Source organism: Drosophila busckii, chromosome 2L, assembly GCF_011750605.1.
Source record: "Drosophila busckii strain San Diego stock center, stock number 13000-0081.31 chromosome 2L, ASM1175060v1, whole genome shotgun sequence".
In the NCBI taxonomy this organism is placed as follows: domain Eukaryota; kingdom Metazoa; phylum Arthropoda; class Insecta; order Diptera; family Drosophilidae; genus Drosophila; species Drosophila busckii.
The window spans coordinates 4,030,824-4,052,138 of NC_046604.1; the positions used below are offsets into that span (position 1 = coordinate 4,030,824).

Consider the following 21,315-nt stretch of genomic DNA (forward strand, 5'->3'; position numbering starts at 1 on the left):
ATTTTTGCAAGCAGAGCGGAGCAGTGAGTTGAGTTGCGTTGCGTTGCGTGTGCGGTTGGCAATGCTGCCAAATGTTGCATCCGTTTCCTGTTGATAGTCAGTGGCGTGTAATAGAATCTGCTGCTGCTACTTGAAATTTTATTTGCAGCACACACACACATACACAGGCATACACGCGCACACAATATACATTTACCTATGCGCGCGGCTGTGCCCTCGCAAATGTTCTCTGTTTAACAAAGTCAAACAATTTTATGCAATTAAAACCGTTTTTCATTAAAAATGCAAATTTTAAATGCAAAACGAACTCGAGTCACGTCAAGCATCATGACACAGATGGAGCACACACACACACACACACACACACACATACATAGAGAGCAGAGCTTGGCAGCTACCCGCCATGTTGAGTGTTTGTTTTCATGCAAGTTGCTTCAAGTTGCTGGAGGAGAGCAGGTACTTAACTTGATGTCACCAAACAAAAGCACTTGGCTCTTAACATGTGCCACACCCACCGGAAGCAGCAGCAGCGCCCCCATTCAGTTTAGCATTGCAGCGTGCCTATAAGTCGCTTGTCTTGTAAACAATCATAAAAAATAATAAAAATGTCACAAGTTGAAAATGTTTGCGCGTGCTTTGGCTTTCATTCCCATTCCCGCCTAAGCAAAGAGACAATAAGCGCGCTCGTCCCCCAACATTCTTGTCTTCCTCTTCTTTCTTTTTTTTGTGAAAATCATTTTCTGCACATTCCACAACTCCACTTAAACAGACAGAGCACACACAGTCTACATTGCTGACTTCGCTTAGCTGCTGCTGCTGCTGCAACGAGTTGCTCGTGTTGCCTTTGTGACGCACTTAAGTCGTCGCGTCTGCAGCTGCCATTGCCATTGTCACGCCCCTGCCCCGCGTAATTGCTGCGCCCCTCCCCCGTAATGATTGCATTGTTGTGTCTAATGTGTTCAACAAGACAATACATCTGCACATTTTAAGAGGCTTGCGACTCTCACAAAATTCTGCAGACGGCTAAACTTTTTACGTCTTTAAAGCATTTCATTTCATTTAATTAGCTGGTGCTGTCAAAAACATTTAGTTAGACTGTTCATAAATAAATGCAACCCAATTGCAAATTGCTGCACTCTTAGCTGTCTGTTTAAAAATATGAAAAATTCCTTTTGTGGTCAAGTTGAAATCAATGGCGCGCTTTAAATTTAATTTTCAACTCGTCTCTGACAATTTGTAATTGAAAACACAGACATTGACACTTGACATAACATTGCCCGCAGCGGACTGGGGCTGGCTGTGTTAAGTCTGGGGCAGACAGACAAACAGGACAAGCGACAAAGCTGCGTATGGCGGCATTACTAATACGCAGTGTGTGACAACCACAAGAGACAATTTGGCAGCTGCCAAAGGGTTTAACAGCAGCAACAACAACTGAAGCTGCTGCTGCTGCTGCATAGGCGACAAACCGGCAACCGGAAAGACTGCTGCCGTTGCAGTTAAAACATTTTGCAGCATCAGTTAGCAGTTAGTCAGTGTGTGTGTGTGTGTGAGAGTGTGAGTGTGTGGCAAGTACACACTCGATCCACATTCAATCCAGAGGCATTTTGGCTGTCTCGAAAAACCAAAAATCGTGCAGAGCAACCGAAGGCGAAGGCGCAGCAGGGGGCGCCACTCGCTGCTGCCAGTGAAAAGGGGTACGAGTGAGGCAGGCTGGGGGGTGGCTGCGACTGGGTTGGCTGCTCGTTGCTCGAGTGGCCGCAGGGCAATTGGATATAATTTCTAATTACACGCTTGGACGGACTTTTTACTGTCAGCTTAGTTTACTGATGTCTATATATTTTTCCTCGATGCTGCTGCTGCTGCTGCTGCTGCCTGCCTGGGAATGTTTGTCTCTCTCTTTCACACTCTCTCTGTGTGTGTCACATGCTGTGTATGCATGTGTGTGTGTGTTTTTTGTGTGTAATTTGCAGCATGTATAAGTGTAATTTGGCATTTTGATTTTTAATTGTTCGGTCACACAACCCGCTGGCATAGAAAAATAATTTTCACAACTTGCCTGCGTTCTCTAATTAGGCATTGCTACACACACACACAAGCAGAATAGACGTGACGAGAGAGTTTAGGGTCATTTGTAATTGCTGAAAATTACAAAACTACACATGAAATTTGCATATTATTAAACTTGTTGGTTGTTGCTGCTGCTGCGGTTGCTGCTGTTGTTTTTGTTGTGTTGTTGTCAACTGAAAAATATAGTACATCAAGTGAGTGTTATGCCGCTGCAGCATGCAACCTTTTGTGTCTTGCTCAGCCATAAATTGCTGCTGCAATTGCAATTGTCGCTCAGTTCTTTTGGCCATGCACACTTGAACACGCGCCAGCCTCAACACGAGCGCAAAAAAATTTATATGTATGCAACAGATACTGAAATTTGGAGCAAGTGGCATGCAACAACAGCAGCAGCCAGTTTATTTCTGTGCAATTACAAAATGCAACATACAACGTACTGACTGAAAAAAAAAAAGAAATAGAATGTTGTGCAACGCGCTGCTGACGCTGCCAGCTTCCTTGCTTTAGCTTCAACTGTCAACTGTCAGCTGTATTTTTTTTATAAGCTTAAAGCAGAGTATTAACGAATCTGTAACGTATACGCCCCAGTGGAAGCTAAAGTTACAAAATCATATTGAAAAAGAAAATGCAAGCACAATATAAAACGTCAAAAATGTTTATTCCGCAAAAACATAAATTTAACTTTCATATTTATTGGTTTAATTGATTATTTAAGCTCACGAAATTCAATTCATTTTATACAATTTATATTTATTGTTGACTAAAAATAGAGAGAGATTTTATTGGTGCAAATATTTTACTATGGCGATCATTCATAAAAAGTATCTTAAAGTACAATATGTATCTCTCAAAAGCAACTCGAAGCGGATTCTGGGTTGGTTTGCAGTAGATTTAAAATTCCGTACCACGTTAGATTGTTTTATGTTTAAGAAATTGTAAGAAATTTTAAAACTTTTCAAGTCCAGCAGCTTTATAAAAAAAATAATAAAAATAAATTATTATCAATAAATTTGCTTAAGCGTATTGAGCATATTAATATAATTCTTTTTTCAATGCAAAATATATTTATTACATTTTTATTTGATTCATCTTTTTCCACGCTTTGGTTCTTCATGAAAATCCTTGTTCTCCATAACAAACTAAAGCGCATTCAATCTTCGACTTGCTGCATTTAAATAAATTTGCATCTTATTTTTTATCAACATTATTGCTGTCGCGTTTTTTTATAGCGCAATATGATTATTATGCGAATGCAAAAGTGTTGACGTTGTCACGTTTGGTCTTGCTTGGCGCCTGTCAAGTGTGAGCTGCTGGCTCTGCCTTAACGACTGGCATTGACATAAGTGCAACATGCAACACGCAGCCAAAAGTATATGGCGCTTTACACTGACTAATTGGCTGACTACTGGGCACCAGCTGCAAAATGTAATGTGGGAAAACACATGAAAAGCGTGGTGTGCATTGTTTGAGGACTGAGCAAAAAAAAAAAGAGAAAGAAGCTGAAAATTTTTAAACATGCGCGTGCTGCAGGCAATGCGGTTAGTTGTTGGCTGTACTGTGTGGTGGGTTAGGGGGGTGGTGAATGGTCAGCATTTGATGTTGCTTTGACCCTCATCAAAAGCGATTTAAGAGCGCTGTGTGCGGCAAAAGTTTTAGCTCATGGCAAATGTGCAAATAACAAATGATTTTAGATTTGTCTTCACTCGCTTGTAAATAAAATGTTCGTTAGTATGTGTGTGTGAGTGGTACCAGCATATTTGCTTTTGTTTTTTGAGGCTGCCATTTTGGCTGTTGTATGTTTGCCCGCTGGCCAAATCAAACGTAAGCCACAATTAAAACAAAACTACCAAAAGCAAACCTATGCATGATGCCATCTCTTTCTTTCTTTTGTGTGTATTTCCTTTTGCGGACGCTGTCGCCGGCAGCCATAATTAGCTGAAATTAGTTTTGCAGCTGCATTTGTCAGTCGAGAGTCTGGACTCTCTGAGATTTTCGCCTCCCAAAAGGACATACGTAAGCAAGGACTGAGCTGCGCTTAAGCTGCCACGCTCAAGTAGTCGAGATGTTGACGTTGGCTTGTCATAAATCCGCATGCTTCATTGCTAAGGCTGTCAGTAATTAGCGCGCTCGATGCTCAGCGCTCAGCTCGCAGCTCGCAGCTCTTGGCGCCATCAGAGTCCTGCCACATTGTTGAAGCTAACGAGTGCGCTTGTAAGTACAGTCTGAGCGCATCAATGGACTGTGATGCAGTCCGGGCAGACCCGAGCCAGGCCAGGCCAGGCCAGGCAGACAAGGCGCTTTACAATTAGTGAGCTCGAACGAAACTAGCGCGCACATTAAGTGCCCCCCATCCCCACCCACAAATGCAGACGTTGAAGTAGTTGGTTGGCTGCAGCGCCACATGACACCGTTAGAGCGAGGAGCTGTCAGCTCTTGCCTTTGCATGTCAAAAGTCATCAGCTGGAGCAGCCTTAGTGGGCACTCAACTAGCTTGCTAGCCATTAAAAACGACATTGATTTGTATTTTCAAACAGTGTTTGCTTCTCTTTTAATTATATGCACTTTAAATATATAGTTTTTATTTTTGTACAATCAAAATTATAAAACCTAGCTCAAGAAGCCACCACATTGATAGGCATATAGAATCATATACAGTCGTACGCACATATAAATTAATTATCTATATATATGTAATTCTTTTAATTAATTACGATTAGGCTTTTGGTAGTATTTACATTAATTTACATATTTTTGAGCTTTGCATTGAAATTGCTGTACAGATATTTCATTTTCGCTTAACATTTAGGTATTTTAATTATTGTTCTCTCTGTATCTGTAATATATCAATATATATATTTCCTTTTAGCTATCAGACTGCACGCTTCTCCATACTTGACTTCATAAATTCTTTAGCCTTTTTTGTTTGACTTGCTTTGGTCGCTGCTTTGCTTTGCACTATTTACACGCCTTGCTAAACTTTTGATATACATAAGTGTGTGTGTGTGTCTGTTTGTTTGTGTATGTGTGTGTGTGTCTATAGAAGTCCTTTGGTATAAATTCTGTAGAGTTGTGGCTATAAAAATAACTTTCGCTCTGCGTTTAATTAGCTCAGCTACACATTTGTCACGCCCAACTTGGCCAGATTGCCCAACGTGATGCTGTCGTCCGGCTGCAGTCGCAGCGCTGCCTTATAGCTAGCCGCCGCATGATGAGTGCGTCCCAGCAGATGCAGTATGGCGCCCAGATTAGTGTGTGCATGCGCATCATTGGGACGCAAAGCCACAGCCTGCGCAAATATAATTAAACATTAGTTGCAATTTAAATTGTTTATCAAAAGTTGCTGCGCACCTTGCGATACCAATGCTCCGCCTCCTGTTTGCGATCAAGCAGACGCAGCGATGTGGCAGCTGCCACCACCAGGGCATAATCCGTGGGCGCCAGCTCTGCGGCACGACAGTGATAAACAGCGGACTCGTGATGACGCGATTGCAAGGCGAGAAACTCAGCTGTGGGGGGGAGGGGAAAGGCGAAAGTCGCAACTTAGTTTTGGCACTTTGAGTTTATATTGTGGCCAACTCACCATAATGATGATAGACACTGGCCTGTTCGGGCGCCAGCTGCAAAGCGCGCTTAAACCACATTTCAGCCTCCGCCGCGCGACTGCTCTGTAAGGGAAAAGTTGTTTAAAACATTGCAGCAAGAGTTGTGGCCCAGAGTTTCAACTTACATTCCTGGCCAGCGTGATGCCATAGGACAGATGGGCGGCCACCTGATTCGGCTGCAGTGCCAAGGCAGCGCGATGATGTCGCTCCGCCTCGTCCCATTGCTGCAGTCGACCGCAAACATCGCCTATGCGCTGGTACAGCACCTCACGATGATGCGCTGGGAGTGAGGACAGCGCCTCGCGATAGACAGCCAGCGCCTGCTGCAGCTTGCCCTGCTCCACATAGAGCGCACCCAGTTGCAAGTACGCTGAGCTTCTGGCCTGATCATGTGCCGCACGATCACGCACTGTGGCGCCATCTAGCGTAGCGCCTTGTTGCAACACCTCTATAGCCTGCTGACGCTTGCCCAGCGCTATGAATGATATGCCTAGGTTCAGATAGGCCACTGCAATAAATAAATAGAGTTAATTTTAATCAAATTTGTGGCACTGGCACTGTACGACACTTACCTGCCAGGCTCGAGCGGAATTTAATTGCACGCTGAAAACACTCGACAGCCGCCTGATAGTCCTGCTGGTTCTGATGCAGTATGCCCCTGGAAAAGAAAGTGCAAGTGAAAGTTATAAGCTGCATTCTAGAGCAAGCGCTTGAGATCTAATTAGAGACTGTTCCACTCCCACTTCCACTTCCACTCCCAGTTGCCACTTGAGCGGGCGCCGCAGCCAGCGAACTTGTCAAGTGGCTAACAGTCGACTGCTAGTGAAAGGCGCAACTAGGCGATGTCAAACGTGGCACGAAAATAAAATAGCATAGGCAGCAAAGTAAAGTAACGCTTAAAGCAGTTGCAAATACTTCAGCCTGCATTTAATAAAAACTGTCTTTTCTATCAAAATTACACTTAAATTAAAGTAAAGTATTTGATAATAAAACTTGTCAGACTGATATCCAACTACAACTGCCGGCATTGTACTAGTTCGCTGGCAAATAGTATTATCCCTTAGCAAGTGTGTGTGTGTGGAGCTCAGTAAACAACAACAATAAATAGTGACTGACTAGCAGAAGTAGCAGCAGCAGCAGTAAAAAGAAAATAATAAAAAATTAAATTATACGCTTCGCTGGATTTCGGTTTCGGTTGCAGAAGGTGTTGCTCAGGATATCTGGCAACGTCCTGTTTGCTTTGCTGCAGACACAAACGAAATTCGACAATTCGCTTGCTTTTTACAACAGCTGCAGCGTATCTATCTATATATTGTTGGGTGGCTGACTGTTTGGGGCTTAGTGCGTGCCACTTGGCTTGCTGTAGTTAAGGTTGGGTTGGGTTGCGCTGGGCTGGGTCGGTGGGCGGCGGCAATCACTCAAGCAAACGACAGCAGCAGCGAGCGCCGCGAGCATTTTGCTATTGATGACTTGATCACAGTAAATAATATATGTATGTGCAAACAGCTGTTTATCCTTTGAGCACAGGATATGACACTGACTCAATGACAAAGCGTGCGGGAGTATGAGCAGTGGCTGCTGCTGCTGCTTCTGTGGTTGGCCTGACAACATTGATTTTCGATTAGCGCAAAGCAAACATGTTACCCCACCCCAACCACATCCCGTTGGCAGTCATAAGTCGTGACCTTTGTGTGTGTGTGTGTTTGCTGTTCTTGACCTGCAGCACATTGAAGGGTTTCGCGGCTCACACACACACACACACATATTCTTTGCGCAACAGGAGCAGGAGCAGCAGGACACTGCGGCAGCCTTAAAAATGTGACATCATGCTGAACCATTGACTTTGAGTGTGCTGTGTGACATCAAGCAGCGGGACGCCTTGTGGTGTTTTAGCTTAACCCAAAATGCATGCAATAATCTGACAAAGAACAAGCCCAGCCACAGCCACAGCCACGACCACGACACAGCGAACGCGTCTGACGTTGACAGAGTCAGCAGCAACAAAAAATGAACGCGACTCAAAATGATGCACTGAATATTCAAGGCGCATCTTTGCGCCAACTTCTTTTTATGCTGCTGTGCTCTATACACATAATCAAGGGTTGCATGAATTTTTAAACTATTTTACACTTGCGTTAACGAATTAAATATAAATTTGCGCTCAGTATGCTTCGAATCGATTGACCGCCTTACATTTAGTTATCGCAATTGACCGACCGCCACTATTTTCCAAAACTTAAGCTTTGACAAAATGCTTAACATTGAACAAAATATTTCAAATTAGCAATCAATTAGTTAATTGCCAAACTAATTTAATTAAAAACTCAAAGAATATTTGTTTGCTAGCTATTGCATAGTCTGGCAACTCGCTGAATCGGTTGCTTACAGTAAATAAGCTAAGACACATGAATTTATAGCAATAAATGACAGTATTTTTTTTTTTTGAAACGATTTTATTTACAATCTGTCTATCGTAGACAATAAGCAAATTTTGTAACAATAACATTTACAGTAATAGAAAGCTTTCAATAAAGCTTACTATTCTATTACATACTATTTAAAGTTTTACAAATACTGGAGATCAAGAACATGTTTTCTTTTAAGCCTTCTAATTTCTAAGCTGTTATCTGCAAGATTAATTGCTAGAGTACTTTCATGGTTTTGTAATTTGTTTACGTATGCTATACTGTATTTTCTAATTTCATCTTTCACAAATGGGATTTTCAAGTCATTATGGATATTTGCATTTGTCACATAAAAAGGAGCGTTAACAATTCTTCTTAACATGTTAGATTGGAAGCGCTGGAGGATGTCTATGTTTGAGTTGCTGGCTGTCCCCCATAGTTGTATACCATACGTCCAGACAGGCTTGAGAATCGCTTTATATAGCAGTATTTTGTTTTCTAAGCTGACTTGAGAATTTCGACCCAGTAACCAGGTCATTTTGTTAGCTTTTATAGTTAGTTGTTGTCTCTTTGCCTTTATGTGGTTCTTCCATATAAGCCTGCGATCAAAGTGCATGCCAAGATATTTAACTGTGTCACTTTGCGGAATAGGTGAGTTATTGAATCTCACTTCTGGGCAGTTTCCAGCTCTTAATGTAAATGTTACCTGTACAGACTTAAGTGGATTTACTTTTATTTTCCATCGCTGAAACCACTCTTCAAGAAGGTCGAGCTCGTGTTGTAGATATTCAGATGCTTCTTCCCTTAGAGAGCTATTTGCTATGATGGCTGTGTCGTCTGCGTAGGTTGCAACTCTTACATTATTTGCAATCGGCATGTCAGCAGTAAATAGCGTATATAAAACAGGACCTAGGACGCTACCTTGTGGGACGCCAGCATTTATGTTTACTATTGAAGAAGACTCCTCTTTTTGATGAACGTAGAAGCAGCGTTTATCGAGATACGATTTTAGCAGCAAATAGTATGGTGCAGGCAGCCATTTTTTTATTTTAGCTTTTGTTTTATTAATTATAATTAACTATGCAAATTATTTATGTAAGAAGATTCGTATTGAACATCAAGAAATGCAGCAGTGCAGTATTCTTTACACTCAAATGCTGTTATAATTTCATGTATCACTCTATGGCACTGCTCTGGGGTTCCATGTCCTCTCCTGAAACCAAACTGGTATTCGGGAATGATGGTGAGTTCGTCCAAAATAGGCAACATTCTCTTCAAGAGTATTTTTTCAAATACCTTAGAAAATGTTGACAGTAAGCTTATGGGACGGTACGACGATAACTCAGTTTCAGGTTTCTTTGGCTTTAAAATCATCACCACCTCAGCATATTTCCATTGAGTAGGAAAATGGTCTAGTCTCATGATCGCATTAAATATAAGAGTTAGTAAACGAATGCATTTTGGTGGTAAGTTTTTTATAGTTAGTCCATCAATTTTGTCCGGGCCGGGCGCTTTTTTGTTTTTTAAGTTCTTAATTTCCATTAAAACTTCCTTCGTTTGTATACGACGAATTGGTAAGCTCATTTGGCACGGAGAAACTAAAAATCTCTCTATATCTCTCTCGACAGTTTCGTTTACAATATTATTTGGCTGAAATACAGAGTGCAAGTGGTGCGCAAAAGCTTCAGCAATCTTGTCATCCGATCTACACCACTCTCCGTTATTGTTCTTAACAACTGTGCTTCTCTTAGCCGGTCTTTTGAGATATTTTGTTGCTCTCCACAGAATATGTTCATAGTTTGATGATTGAGGATCTAGACTTTTAAGAAAAGAGGTAAGAGATTCATTCTTTAAGTCTGATAACATTTTTTTAAGATCTGATGTTGCCTTGTTATACAGTCTCTTGTCAGCGGGATATCTGCTTTCCTGCCATCGTTTTCGCAAATTCCGTTTATTCTGTATCATTGACCGGATTTCAGTTGCTATAAATGGTGGTCTAATTTGTTGGCAGTAAGTTGCAGGAGCAGAGGATATATAACTCGCTGTATGTATTGCGGCTGTTAAATACTCTACTGCAGAATCTATTTCGTCTCCTGTTTTTAAAGACAAGTTGGAACTTACATTTGATTCAAGATGGTTTCTAAACGTATTGATGTTTGTTGTTGATGAGATTATTTTATATGGTTTTTTATGCATACAAGCTACAGCGCAATATGTGGCTATTATAGGAGAATGATCAGAGCTTAAGTCAAAATTTTCGATAACATTCATGTGTGATTGTGGAATTCCAGAAAAAACTATAAAATCCATCAAGTCAGGAATTTTGCGGCTATCGGTGGGCCAGTATGTTGGTTTTCCTGTTGAAAGGCTTATAAATTTATTGGCTCGTATGCATTTATAAAGCTCGCTTCCTTTAGGGTTAGTTAGTCTGGAGCCCCACCATGGATGTTTGGCGTTAAAATCACCTCCTACAATGAATCTCGGCCCAAGTCTCTGAAAAAAGTTATTGAAATCCGCTTCTTTGAGTGAATATCGAGGAGGCAGATAGATAGCAGATACTATCACATCTGCATGCACACATTTTATCTCTATAACAGCTGCTTGTATGGAGTCTTCCCTGACACTGTCCATAATTGAAAATTTTATTCCATTTTTAACGAGAATGGCAGAGCCTCCATGAGCTCTGTTCGCAGGGGTGGTCGGCTCTTATTAAATCATATCCGATTATCCGACAGTAAGATTTGGTGGTAAAATGAGTTTCAGATATGAGCATGACGTGTATTTCATTTGTTTTTAAAAACATAGATATTTCGTTTACATGGTTGGAAAGCCCATTGGCATTCCATATTCCGATATTAAGGTTTATTTGCTCCTGCTGCAGCTCTGGCTCTGTTGCTGTTGTTGGCGTTTTCCTTTATGCCGTCGTCGCCGCTGCGAAATATGCGCAATGAGCAAAAAGGCAATGCGAATAGACAACAAACGAAATGGCACGCTTACAGACTATGTCAGACGTTGACAGACGAATAGGGATAGCATGTAAAAGGGCTAGGAATAGCGCAGGACTTCTGTTGAGCAGCAGCAAAGTGCTAGAAAACTTTTGCCACGGCGCAATGGAAAAAAATGCAAGCTAAATGCGCATAGTTCTGCATGCTGACTGCAGACACTCAACCGAACGCCCATCTACCCACTCACCCACCCATCCAGCCATATAAATAACTTGTCGTGGGTGGCGTGCAAGTCGTTGCGAGACGGAAAACAACAAAATGGGCTTCATTTGACAGCTTGTTTGGCATTCTATTACGCTCGTGCAGCGACTCGCAGCTTGCATTATAACTGTGCTCACAGTTCCTCAAAAGCCTTGCAGCATAATAGTCGCACTAAATGCGCAGTCGAGTAGCAGCAGCATAAAAAAAAAAAAAAATTACGCAGCCAGGAGATAATGAAAATGGCTACCTGCAGCAAACAACAACAACAACGAAAAAGTTAGTCATTAATCTGTGCTGTTAAAGCAAGACGATGATGCATTTGTGTGTGTTAGGGATAGCACGAAATTGGAATTGGGTCAACAGATACTTAAAAATTTCCGAAATTTAGCAGATTCCACAATTTTAATTTAAAAAATAAACTCTCCAACCTAATGCTCCAACTCAACTCTGGGTACGTTCGCACTAAAAGCAACTATTAACAATAGCAAAAGGATTCGCTTTGGTGAGTGGGGCCAGTGCTTTTAAAATTTTTGTTGCAAAAGCTGTTTGCCAAAATGGGTGCTAAGTGTAGCAGTCAATACTCACAAATTGAAGTGCACGTCCGCCATGTTGGGCCTGAATTTGATAGCCTCCTGCAGCACCAGCTTAGCCTCCGCATAGCGCGCCTGTGAGCTTAACACGCTGCCCAGATTGCCCAGCGCTTAACACCGACAAAGAGAGCAAGAGCAAAAGAGGGGAAATTGAAAATTTGCGCAAATGGCAGTGTATGGTCGTTGGGCTTACTTACCTTTGGGTGGATTGACGCTAATGGCGCTTCTATAGAGGCTCTCCTCATTTCGCCAGTCCTCATTGCGACGCACTGTACGCAAACTCATGGCGGCCAGCAACACACTGAGGCAGAGTAGAAAAGCACAGCGTGTCCTCGAGCCCGGTGAGCGCACGCAGGCGCAGGCCAACAGCTTAGAGACTCCAAAGCCCACCAGCAGGCAGAAGCCCACGCTGGGCAAATATAACAGTCGCTCGGCTACAACGAAACCCACATAAAAGAAGAGATTGCTGGCGGGCAGAAAGGGCAGCGTGAGAAAGGCGCAGGACATGAGCAATATGCAAGCGTTGCGCGCCTCCGCAGACATGCCAACCAAGTCTGATAATTCCCTTCGTTAGCTAGGGGCACAATCTGCTGGACACCACATCGAGTTGAGACTAGCAATGGATGCTCGGATTAAGAGCTTGGGCACTTCAAGCTGCGTCTCTTTGTTGCTGGCGGTGGTGCTAAATTGAGCTGGCGAGCTTGCATGCTGCTGCGTGAGCCACGAAACGCTTTATAGCAGATCGCCAAGTTGACCAATCGCTTAGTGGAAAAGAAATCACTATTATCTGTCTGTTGTGCTGGTGGTGTTCCGTTGCAACCACCACAACATAAGACGCATTAAGAGAGTTTTGTGAGTAAGCAATCACTGCCAGGATGTGCTTGGCAATAGACATCAGCGCCTCCTGTTGCAAGCACGCCTCATAGGCTGTAAACTTATTGCTGTTGCTGCTGCTGTTGTTGTTGTTGTTGAGTCGCTTGCGCTTGGCGCGTGATTTGCGACCCACTTTCTGTATGTGATACTGTGGATACTCCGGGCTAGCCGCAGACTGCTCACGATTGTGCAGCAGCAAAAGCTTGCCGCTGTGCCAGGCCACGCCCAGGAGCACACAATAGAAGCAAGCAGTCTGTGTGTTGCGCCGGTCCCAGATTGACGTCACGCGCGGCAAGGCGTCCATGCCCCAGTCAAAGCTGAGCACTTGCGGCTGCAGCAGCAGCTTAAAGTTGAACACGGGCAGGTAGAGAAACGTCAGCAGTCGCGTCCACATGGAAGCTGTGCGCGCTATGGGATTGTCAGCGCTGGAGAAGACTGTCTGGGGTCCCGGCACCACCACTAAACGGCAATAGGCAAGGCAGCAAAATGCACCTAATACAAAGCACAACGAACGCAGACGTTGCTATAAAAGAAAAGAAAATAAAACTTAATTACAGAACAGATTAAAATATGAATGTATACTATAAGTAGAGTGATTCCAATTACAAAGCTTAGCTTACACATCGAATTGATTAACTACCCCATATTGGGATTCTAAGAATAATAATAAATAGGGCAGCTGAATACAGACTCCGCTCGATAATAACAGCCTATCGATATTCAATTTTTAACATAAACTTTATCTAACATAGACCTGTAAGTATAACAGATCGTCGACGAGCAAGAAAATAAAGTAAACGTATTGAAATTGAGCAACCATCAGTTTTAATTAAAGAATACTTAAACAGCCTACTAAAATTAGATCTTTGAGTTCTAAGACTCGCCTGTTTAATTAACAAAAAACTTAATATACTTAGCCTCCTACAAACTGTTTATTTTCTAACTTTGAATGATTTATGGTATGGAAAACATTTTGATGATCCCATTCTTAACTCTGACTCTGACATTTAATAATCAATGTTTAATTTTTGTACACATATCAAGGAATGATTAGTAAGACTCTTACCTTATCCACTAAGCCACAAAGGCTGCGCATCACATCGACTGCCGCACACACCAGCAGCGCTGTAATGGCCGTCTCCTTGCAGAGCAGCGCTGCCAGCGCAAAGAGCAGCGTGAGGATCAAGGCCAGCCATTGTCGCGGATCGGCGGACTCTCGCCAGCGTATGTGGCGCAAGTAGGCGAGGTACGTCAGCAGGTAGCACACACAGGCGGCAACATCAGCACGCCCCACGACGCCCGCGACGGCCTCTGTGTGAATGGGATGCACGGCAAAGAGCGCGCCTGTTGCTAAAACGGCCCAGAAGGAGGCGAGCAGTGTGCGTGCCACACGCACCACCAGCGCTGTGGCCATGCAGTGCAACAGATTGTTGACCAAATGGAAGCCCCACGGCGCAAAGCCGCCGCCCAGCACATAGTTAAGCCGGAAGCTGAGCACGCAAAGCGGCCGCCACGAGCCGTGCGAACCGCTGTCTGTAAGTGGCGTGCCCCAGAAGTCATTGCCAAAGCTGCGCTGCCAAGGCGCTGCGCCGGACACGTCGCCGTTGGCCAAAATGGCGCGTCTGCAAAAAAAGGCAAGAAGTGTAAATGTTAATATAATGAAGCTTAACATGAAAGCCAAGCATAGAAAAAGCGTCGGCGAAAAAACGTAACTTGTTTATTTTTTCAAGCTTTTTGCTCACACACAAATATGCATCCATGCAATTTAATATTAAGCAATAACACGCAAAGCTGAATAAAAACAATAATATGAAAACAAAAATAAAATATATTGAAAGTAACATTGAGCGAAAGCCACAATATAATTTTAATATTAAATGGAATATTAAAAAAGTTGTGCTGATGTAAAATCTATGGCTGGAATATACCAATTGCTGCCCTAGAAGATAGCTTTATATATTTAACTGTATTTTTTACAGAAGCTGCTGCTGTATGGTCTTTTTTGTATAATTATGAAGCTTAAGTCGGCTTAAAGTTCATTAATAGCAAACTTTACTGCTGTAAATACAGAAAAACTCAGCAAAACAGCTTGGATGTCATTCAAACATGAATATGCTTGTTGCTTGTCTAATTATCCCTTCAGCTTTTTATGCTGTCAATCGTTTGTGTTGTTCTGGCATTTGGCTGCTGCTTTGCATGTTTTGCTTCTTGGAACTCAAATGTGGATGCAGAAACCAAAAATGTAGCTGCAAATTCGATTTTAAGCTGACAAGCTCTCAGTCACACACACACACACATACATGGCTACACTTCACACTACATGGCTACACTTTTTATGCGCTTAAAATACATAAATTCTTGGTGGAGCTTAAAAGTTTTATACGCTTACCTGTCGTCGTAGACGAAACCCGCATTAAGCGTGTTCAAATATAAAGCGAAAGCCAGACCGCAGCAAAAGAGACAAGTGTAGTCCATGCTGAAAAGAGTTGCAGATAAGATAAGAGAGATTAATATAAAGCGCCAAAGAATTGAAAGGAATTTTACACACACACACACGCACACAAAATTCTATTGTATGCAAAGGAAAATAATAAAAACTTAGAGCTGCTGCGTTTTAATAAACTATTTTATTTTGGCTGCTGCTGTAATTCTCATTATGCCAGCTTGTTATTGTTTTGCCAGCAGGGGAATTTTCCCTGACTACAGAATTGTGGCACTTTGTATGTGTGTGTGTGTGCAGGTAGATTGCATTTATGGCTTCCTTTTTGGCGCAGCGGCAGCTTGGCAAGCTGTTGGGCTGGGCCTGTTGATGATGTTGGCTGCAGCCATTACACATAATGAGGCGGCACAGTCAAGCCAGCAGGATGCTGTTGCTACTGTTGCACATTTGTTGCTGCGGTTGCCAACGTCAACATGTGCAGGCAGCCAGCCAGTCAGCCAGTCAGGCAGGCAAGGCACAAACATCTACAGTCAGCAGCGCATTGCGTTGACATTAAAAGTCGCAACTGTTGCAGTGAGACGACAGTAAGCGAACGTGCAACAGCAGGCAATATTAACGTGTGCTACTCTTTGTTTGTGTGTGTGTGTGTGTGCCAGCATCAAGTGTGCTTCCGGTTGAGCTGTCTACGGGCCAAACATGACAATGTTTGTTGCTTACTCCTCACTCAACTCACTCCCGCTTAATATGCCCAAATAATGTACACATGTCGCCAAGCCGGCGCATTAAGCCGTTAACGTTGAATGGTCAGCAGACCACACACACACACTCATACACACACACAGACAATGCCATAGAAATGTTGTGTATTTAATTATTTTTCTTATTTTTGCGGCCTAAGCTGTCTTCCGAGTTCACACAACATCATTTATTGTAATAAGCAGTTGGATTAGAGCAGCAACGGCTTATGTGCAAATTAGCCGCATTCAGTATGGCCAAACACTCGTGCAAATCTAGGCCAACAAAACGAAATACGAAATACGAAATGAAAATACAACACACACAAAAATTGCTTTGCTAATGAGCCATAATGATGAGCTTTGCTTACAGCACGTTCAACACAACAGAGAGTTGGCTCAAGCCAAAAGCATCTTAGACACACACACACACACACACACAAAAATAAGTGTAGGAGGAAGAGAGGAAGAGCGAGAGCGGTATGTGTGTGTCTGATTGATTCGCTTCCAAGTCATTGCCATTGCTCGTCGGTCCGTCAACTCATTTAAAAAGCTGCTCGCCTAGCAATTATCTGCAAATAATTGGCCAAGCAATGCGCTCGCTTTCACACCAGTGTTGCCAACTCAGCTGTTTTCTGGTTAGAGTTGTGTCATCAATATCCTTTATACTCAAACGCTGAATGCTGTGCGCTTAAATCGTAAACTACTATTTGTAATTATTTAATTGAATTAATTATTTAGTAAGTACGCAATGCGGCACTACCAACAATTTGGGTCATAATAGAGGGGCCTTCATAAATAAAACAGAGGAAAATGAAATAATATACAAAATTGAGTCAAAGTGCACAAAATGGGAAATAAGTTCACTAAAGTAAATCAGATGTATAACATATTTTTTAATGGACAATTGTTTCCTAAATGAAATTGAAATGTATCAGCTTTAGAAATTAAGCAAAAAAAGGTTTTTGTACTTTTACTTAAGACTTTGGCTGTGTTCAAGGCTTAAAACTTCAAAGAGATCACTATAAGACATATTTAATTTAAGCACTAAGTGCATCTTCAAATGCTCAAATGGTTTTGTTAACATTATGGAAACGAATGTCGCTACTTAAATTTGTTACTTATGTTTAACATATTTGCTTTTGTTTATGGTCTAGCCTTTTTTCTGTGGCATCACTGCTGACGTTTATGCGTAACAGTTGGCATTGGCCATAACCTTTTAACGTCTAGATCGTAAATCATGTTTTATTTATGCAATTAGCGCTGCCACGGCTTAGGCTATGACACTTTTGACTGTCTCAGCATTAAATTTGTGTGTGTTCTAAGTTTAAATTGTTTCTGGCTATGCACACAGGGCCACCTGCTGACCTAGTAAATGTGCTAATAGTTTTTTATTTTCTTTTTGCCTTGACGCTGCTTTTGACAGTTTCGTGTTGTGTTTCCGCTTCCGGCAAGCAGCAGCGTTTGCTGCTGCCTCATGTTGTTTTAATGTGCCGCCTGTCAAAAGCGTATGCCGAAGGTCGCTGTCTCAATTTACAAGCGCTAGCAAACTCTATCGCCCACTCTTGCGCCAGTCAGCAAAGCTCGCAATGACCGGCATAAGCTCTATGAAGGGCTGCAGTTTTCGTTGACACAATTAGCCATTAGAGTTCCACGCCCAGCACATAACTCTATGTCTGTGTGTGTGTGTGTGTGTGTGTTTTGTATACACATTCAGTGACTTTGGGGGTATTAAAACTCAAAATTAATTGCCTGGCGCGCGCGCCAGCGCCAGCAGCGCCAAATATGCCAAAAACAAAGAGTAAAGTTTATGGAAATTAGAAAACGGGCGTCACACTCCAGAGACTAATAGACGTGAAAAATTTAAGCGCATTAAATTCATTTTCGCCCTAGCCTATACACATGTACATAATTGTAATTAACATACACATGTGTGTGCGCTATAATTAATGAACATTTCGTATTTGTGCTACAAATCAAAGGGTTTTCTTTGGAAAATTATAGCTTAAGCCTGAGGGCAAATCAGAAACTAAAACTTAAGCCTAATATCTGCTTGCCGGCAAAAGCGAAAGTTTATTATTATGCAGCAATTTTGCATTGGGGAAAAAGAAATAAAAAAGTACAGCAAGCAAACCGGACATCAAAATAATGAACGGAAAGGCAGCCATTTTGTGTGTGTGTGTGTGTGAGTGTGTTGCGCCATGAAAATGCCGAAAAACGTTTTCAAAATGAAACGATTACACCATTGCGGCTTGCAAACGACCAAGTTATGATAATGTTTGGCCAACTAAACTCGTTTAGCAAGCCCACGCTCAACAGCAGAGACCGACAAAAAAAACACACACACACACAGAGCTGAAAAAATGCATGTGTGGGCGAGCACTTATGCATGTGTGTGTGTAGGCAGTTCAAGGTAAGCTCGTTGCGGCAACGTTGAGGCAACTCCATACACAAATCCACAATGCTTGCCGCACCATTGGGCAGATTGTGACCCAATACTCTGACTCATCTCGGAGTCTCTGCTCTGGTTCCGGCCTTTGGCGCCGTTTGCACTGCCAACAATATTTTTGGGGTATTTAAAAACCCAAAAGCCTCGTCTCACATTTGTGTGTGTGTGTGTGCGTGTGTGTGTTTGTGTGTGTTGGACGATGTTTACTGCCTGCATGCAGGCTCTGGCACTTTTATGCTAATCAAAAAAAGCAGCACAGCCACGCCCACACACACACATACGCCCATTGGCGTACTGCTGCTGCTGCACTCAAGCCAAACTTTTCATATTTGGTTTTGCCCTGGAGTTTACCGGCAATTTTGAGCTTTACTTTTGCTAGAGAATTTATTTCTGGAGGGTTTGAGTTTTTCGTAACTCGTTGAACATTAAGCCAACTATGGTATGGCTGTGGTAATGTATGCCCTTCCATACCATTTATATAGTAGTAGAAGCTATAAAAGCAACTCATAATTCTAGACTAATGCAGTTTCATTTGCAGCTGGCTTATTTGTTATGAAATCAGAGCAATCATTCTTAGAAATAGCTCAAAACAATTCACATGGTTTGTTTATTAGATTCGAATTATATTTTAGCGCTTAGCTAAAAATTATTAAAAATGTTTGTTTATTAAAAATGTTTGCCTCAACAAATAGCTTGAACTTTTCATAAGCACAACAGCTTGCAAATTTGTTAAATATTTTTAATAGTTTACATAAATTTACGTTTTGATAGCTCCGCTTTACTTTATGTAAACTCAATGCGAAAATATGTTGAAAGTCTTGTCCTAGTTAATAACAAAACTTGCCGCTTGTTGTAAACTTCACCAGCTATAATTGTAAGCGACAGTGTGCTTGCCACATGCCAAGGCTGTGTAACGAACATAACTTTGTTTGATAGTTTGATAATAGCATAACGCTTTAAACTATGAATTACACTTGATGCCGACAAACGCACACACACGCGCAGATATTTGGCGTCGCGTAAATAGTAATTAGGTAATAATTAGCTGGCTGTCAATTAACAAACCTTCGATATGCCTTTAAGTGCCATACGCGTCTATCTAAAATTTCCCATCTTTCTTCCCCAGTCCCTCGCACTCCCTCGCTTACTCACGCACACCTGCCATAATTTAATTTAAATGCTACAAACTGTGAATGGTTTAATTATGTATTCACACACACACACACACACAGAGCCCGTTGAGTACAAAAGATTGCAGTTATGCGAGGTAATAGACTAACGGGCGAAAAATTATTCAGCATACGCCAAGTGAACGCCGCGCCGAACGCCGAAAAGCAGCAATGAAGCGTTTCTCGATAATCGCAGAGCAGAGCACAGCACAGAACAGAGCAACGAGGCGACAGACCACGGATTAGGGTAAAGCGTCTGAATTGCTGGCGGGGGACGCGGCGGCCCAGCAATGAAAATGCTGCTCCACTTGTCTATGCATATGTATATGTGTGTGTGTTTGTGTGTGTGAGTGTTTGCTGCGTTAATTGAATGCGCAACTGTTGTGCTATCCTTGTTTAGCACAAGTTGCTGGCTCTGTCTGTTTTAAGCCTGTTGAACAATTATAGCTGGCATGTCCAAATGCCAAGTGCCTGAAATTGAGTCCGGCGAACGCGGCGTATGCGTGATGCTATATATGCTAATTAAAATTGTATATGCTAATGTGTGAGTGTGTGTTTATGTTTGTGTGTGTTTGTCTATCTGTCTATGACGTGAAATATGCTGTTTGCATTACAATAATTATAATTCGCATACGCATGTTGTCTACACCAGCAAAAGCACAGCACAGCAGCAGCAGCAGCAGTTAAAGCAGCTGACAAGCGCTTAATCAAGCATTAAAAACTGCAACCATAACTTATGAGCTCTGTCAATGGAAGAAGCGAAAAAAAATAGCAATTGGCCAACCACAAACATAATTAAAAACTTTACGCTAACCACAATCGATAGCTGTTGGTTGCCTTTTGCGCTGATATACGCAACATGAGAGCTGCATCCCTTTAGCGTTATACAACAGCCGTGTTATGCAGCTGGCAATAAAAATGAACAAAAAACGTATACGCAGCCGTACCTACAAAGCTCACGTGTGTGTGTGTGTGTGTGTGTATAAATCCAATTAAATCACAAGTTACGCAATGTGATAAGTCACGTTGTTTATTGTTTCAACGTACAGCATCCATGCGGGGCGCAACCGTTAGCTATGCTCATGCTCATGCTCATGCTCTCATGCCTCCCCCCAAACAACAAATAACGCAACTCCGGCTGCTCTATGCTCAACGCTGTGTGTGTGTGTGTGCAGCCACAAAAACAAGCACACAAAAATACAATTTTTGTAAAAATTATTGCACAAATAAAGTTAACGTTGTGTTGGTTGCAAAAACTAAACGCAGTTTGACTTTGCATTTGCTCTATTTCTAGATCGAACACACATTAACAACTCAGCTGCTCGCCCCACTGCTGCTGAAAAATAAAAGCAATTTATGCATAAGCTAGACTTTAAATAAATTTTAAGCCTTTGCAAAATAAATAAATAAAAACTTTAGTTCAAATACCGGATTATGTTTTAAATCATCACAAAATTAAAGCAATAGCTGGCTAACTGCACTTTTGATATAGTTTCTATTTTTGATGAACTCAAATTTAAATGCCCCAAATGCAACTGAGCTTGAAGCTCGACCCGACAGCCGAAAATTGAAGCTTTTTTCAACGCGTCAGAGTAAATTTTGTAGATTCGTTCGTCTGGCGTTCAAAACAAACTCGATTATTTTTGCTTTGCTTTTTTTTGTGCTTGGCACTCGTTTTCGTTTGTTTCTTTTGTTGTTGCTGCTGCTGGGCAAACCCAAACAGAAGCTGTTGCTTGGATTATTGAAGCATAAATTTATGTTTGGCAAATTATTTATT

General features: G+C 42.0%; 1 protein-coding gene across 1 annotated transcript; it reads right to left on the reverse strand.

The window, feature by feature from the left end:
• Positions 1–4,615: 4,615 nt before the first annotated feature.
• LOC108606313 (protein O-mannosyl-transferase TMTC2) lies at positions 4,616–15,221 on the reverse strand. The gene is made up of 11 exons (XM_033293998.1): positions 15,136–15,221; positions 13,813–14,368; positions 12,655–13,269; positions 12,458–12,584; positions 12,071–12,427; positions 11,869–11,983; positions 6,245–6,330; positions 5,798–6,180; positions 5,651–5,735; positions 5,419–5,576; positions 4,616–5,356 (listed from the first exon to the last, which is right to left on the reverse strand). Exons 1-11 carry the CDS (start codon positions 15,219–15,221, stop codon positions 5,183–5,185), a joined length of 2,742 nt encoding a protein of 913 aa, XP_033149889.1. The 3' UTR covers positions 4,616–5,182.
• Positions 15,222–21,315: the final 6,094 nt, after the last annotated feature.

Coding starts and splice junctions, on each gene's coding strand:
- LOC108606313 (XM_033293998.1), bottom strand. CDS start 15,221: ATGGACTACACTTGTCTCTTTTGCTGCGGTCTGGCTTTCGCTTTATAT. Junction 14,369..15,135: donor GGTTTCGTCTACGACGACAG/GTAAGCGTATAA, acceptor CTTTTTTTGCAG/ACGCGCCATTTTGGCCAACG. Junction 5,357..5,418: donor CGGAGCATTGGTATCGCAAG/GTGCGCAGCAAC, acceptor ATATTTGCGCAG/GCTGTGGCTTTGCGTCCCAA.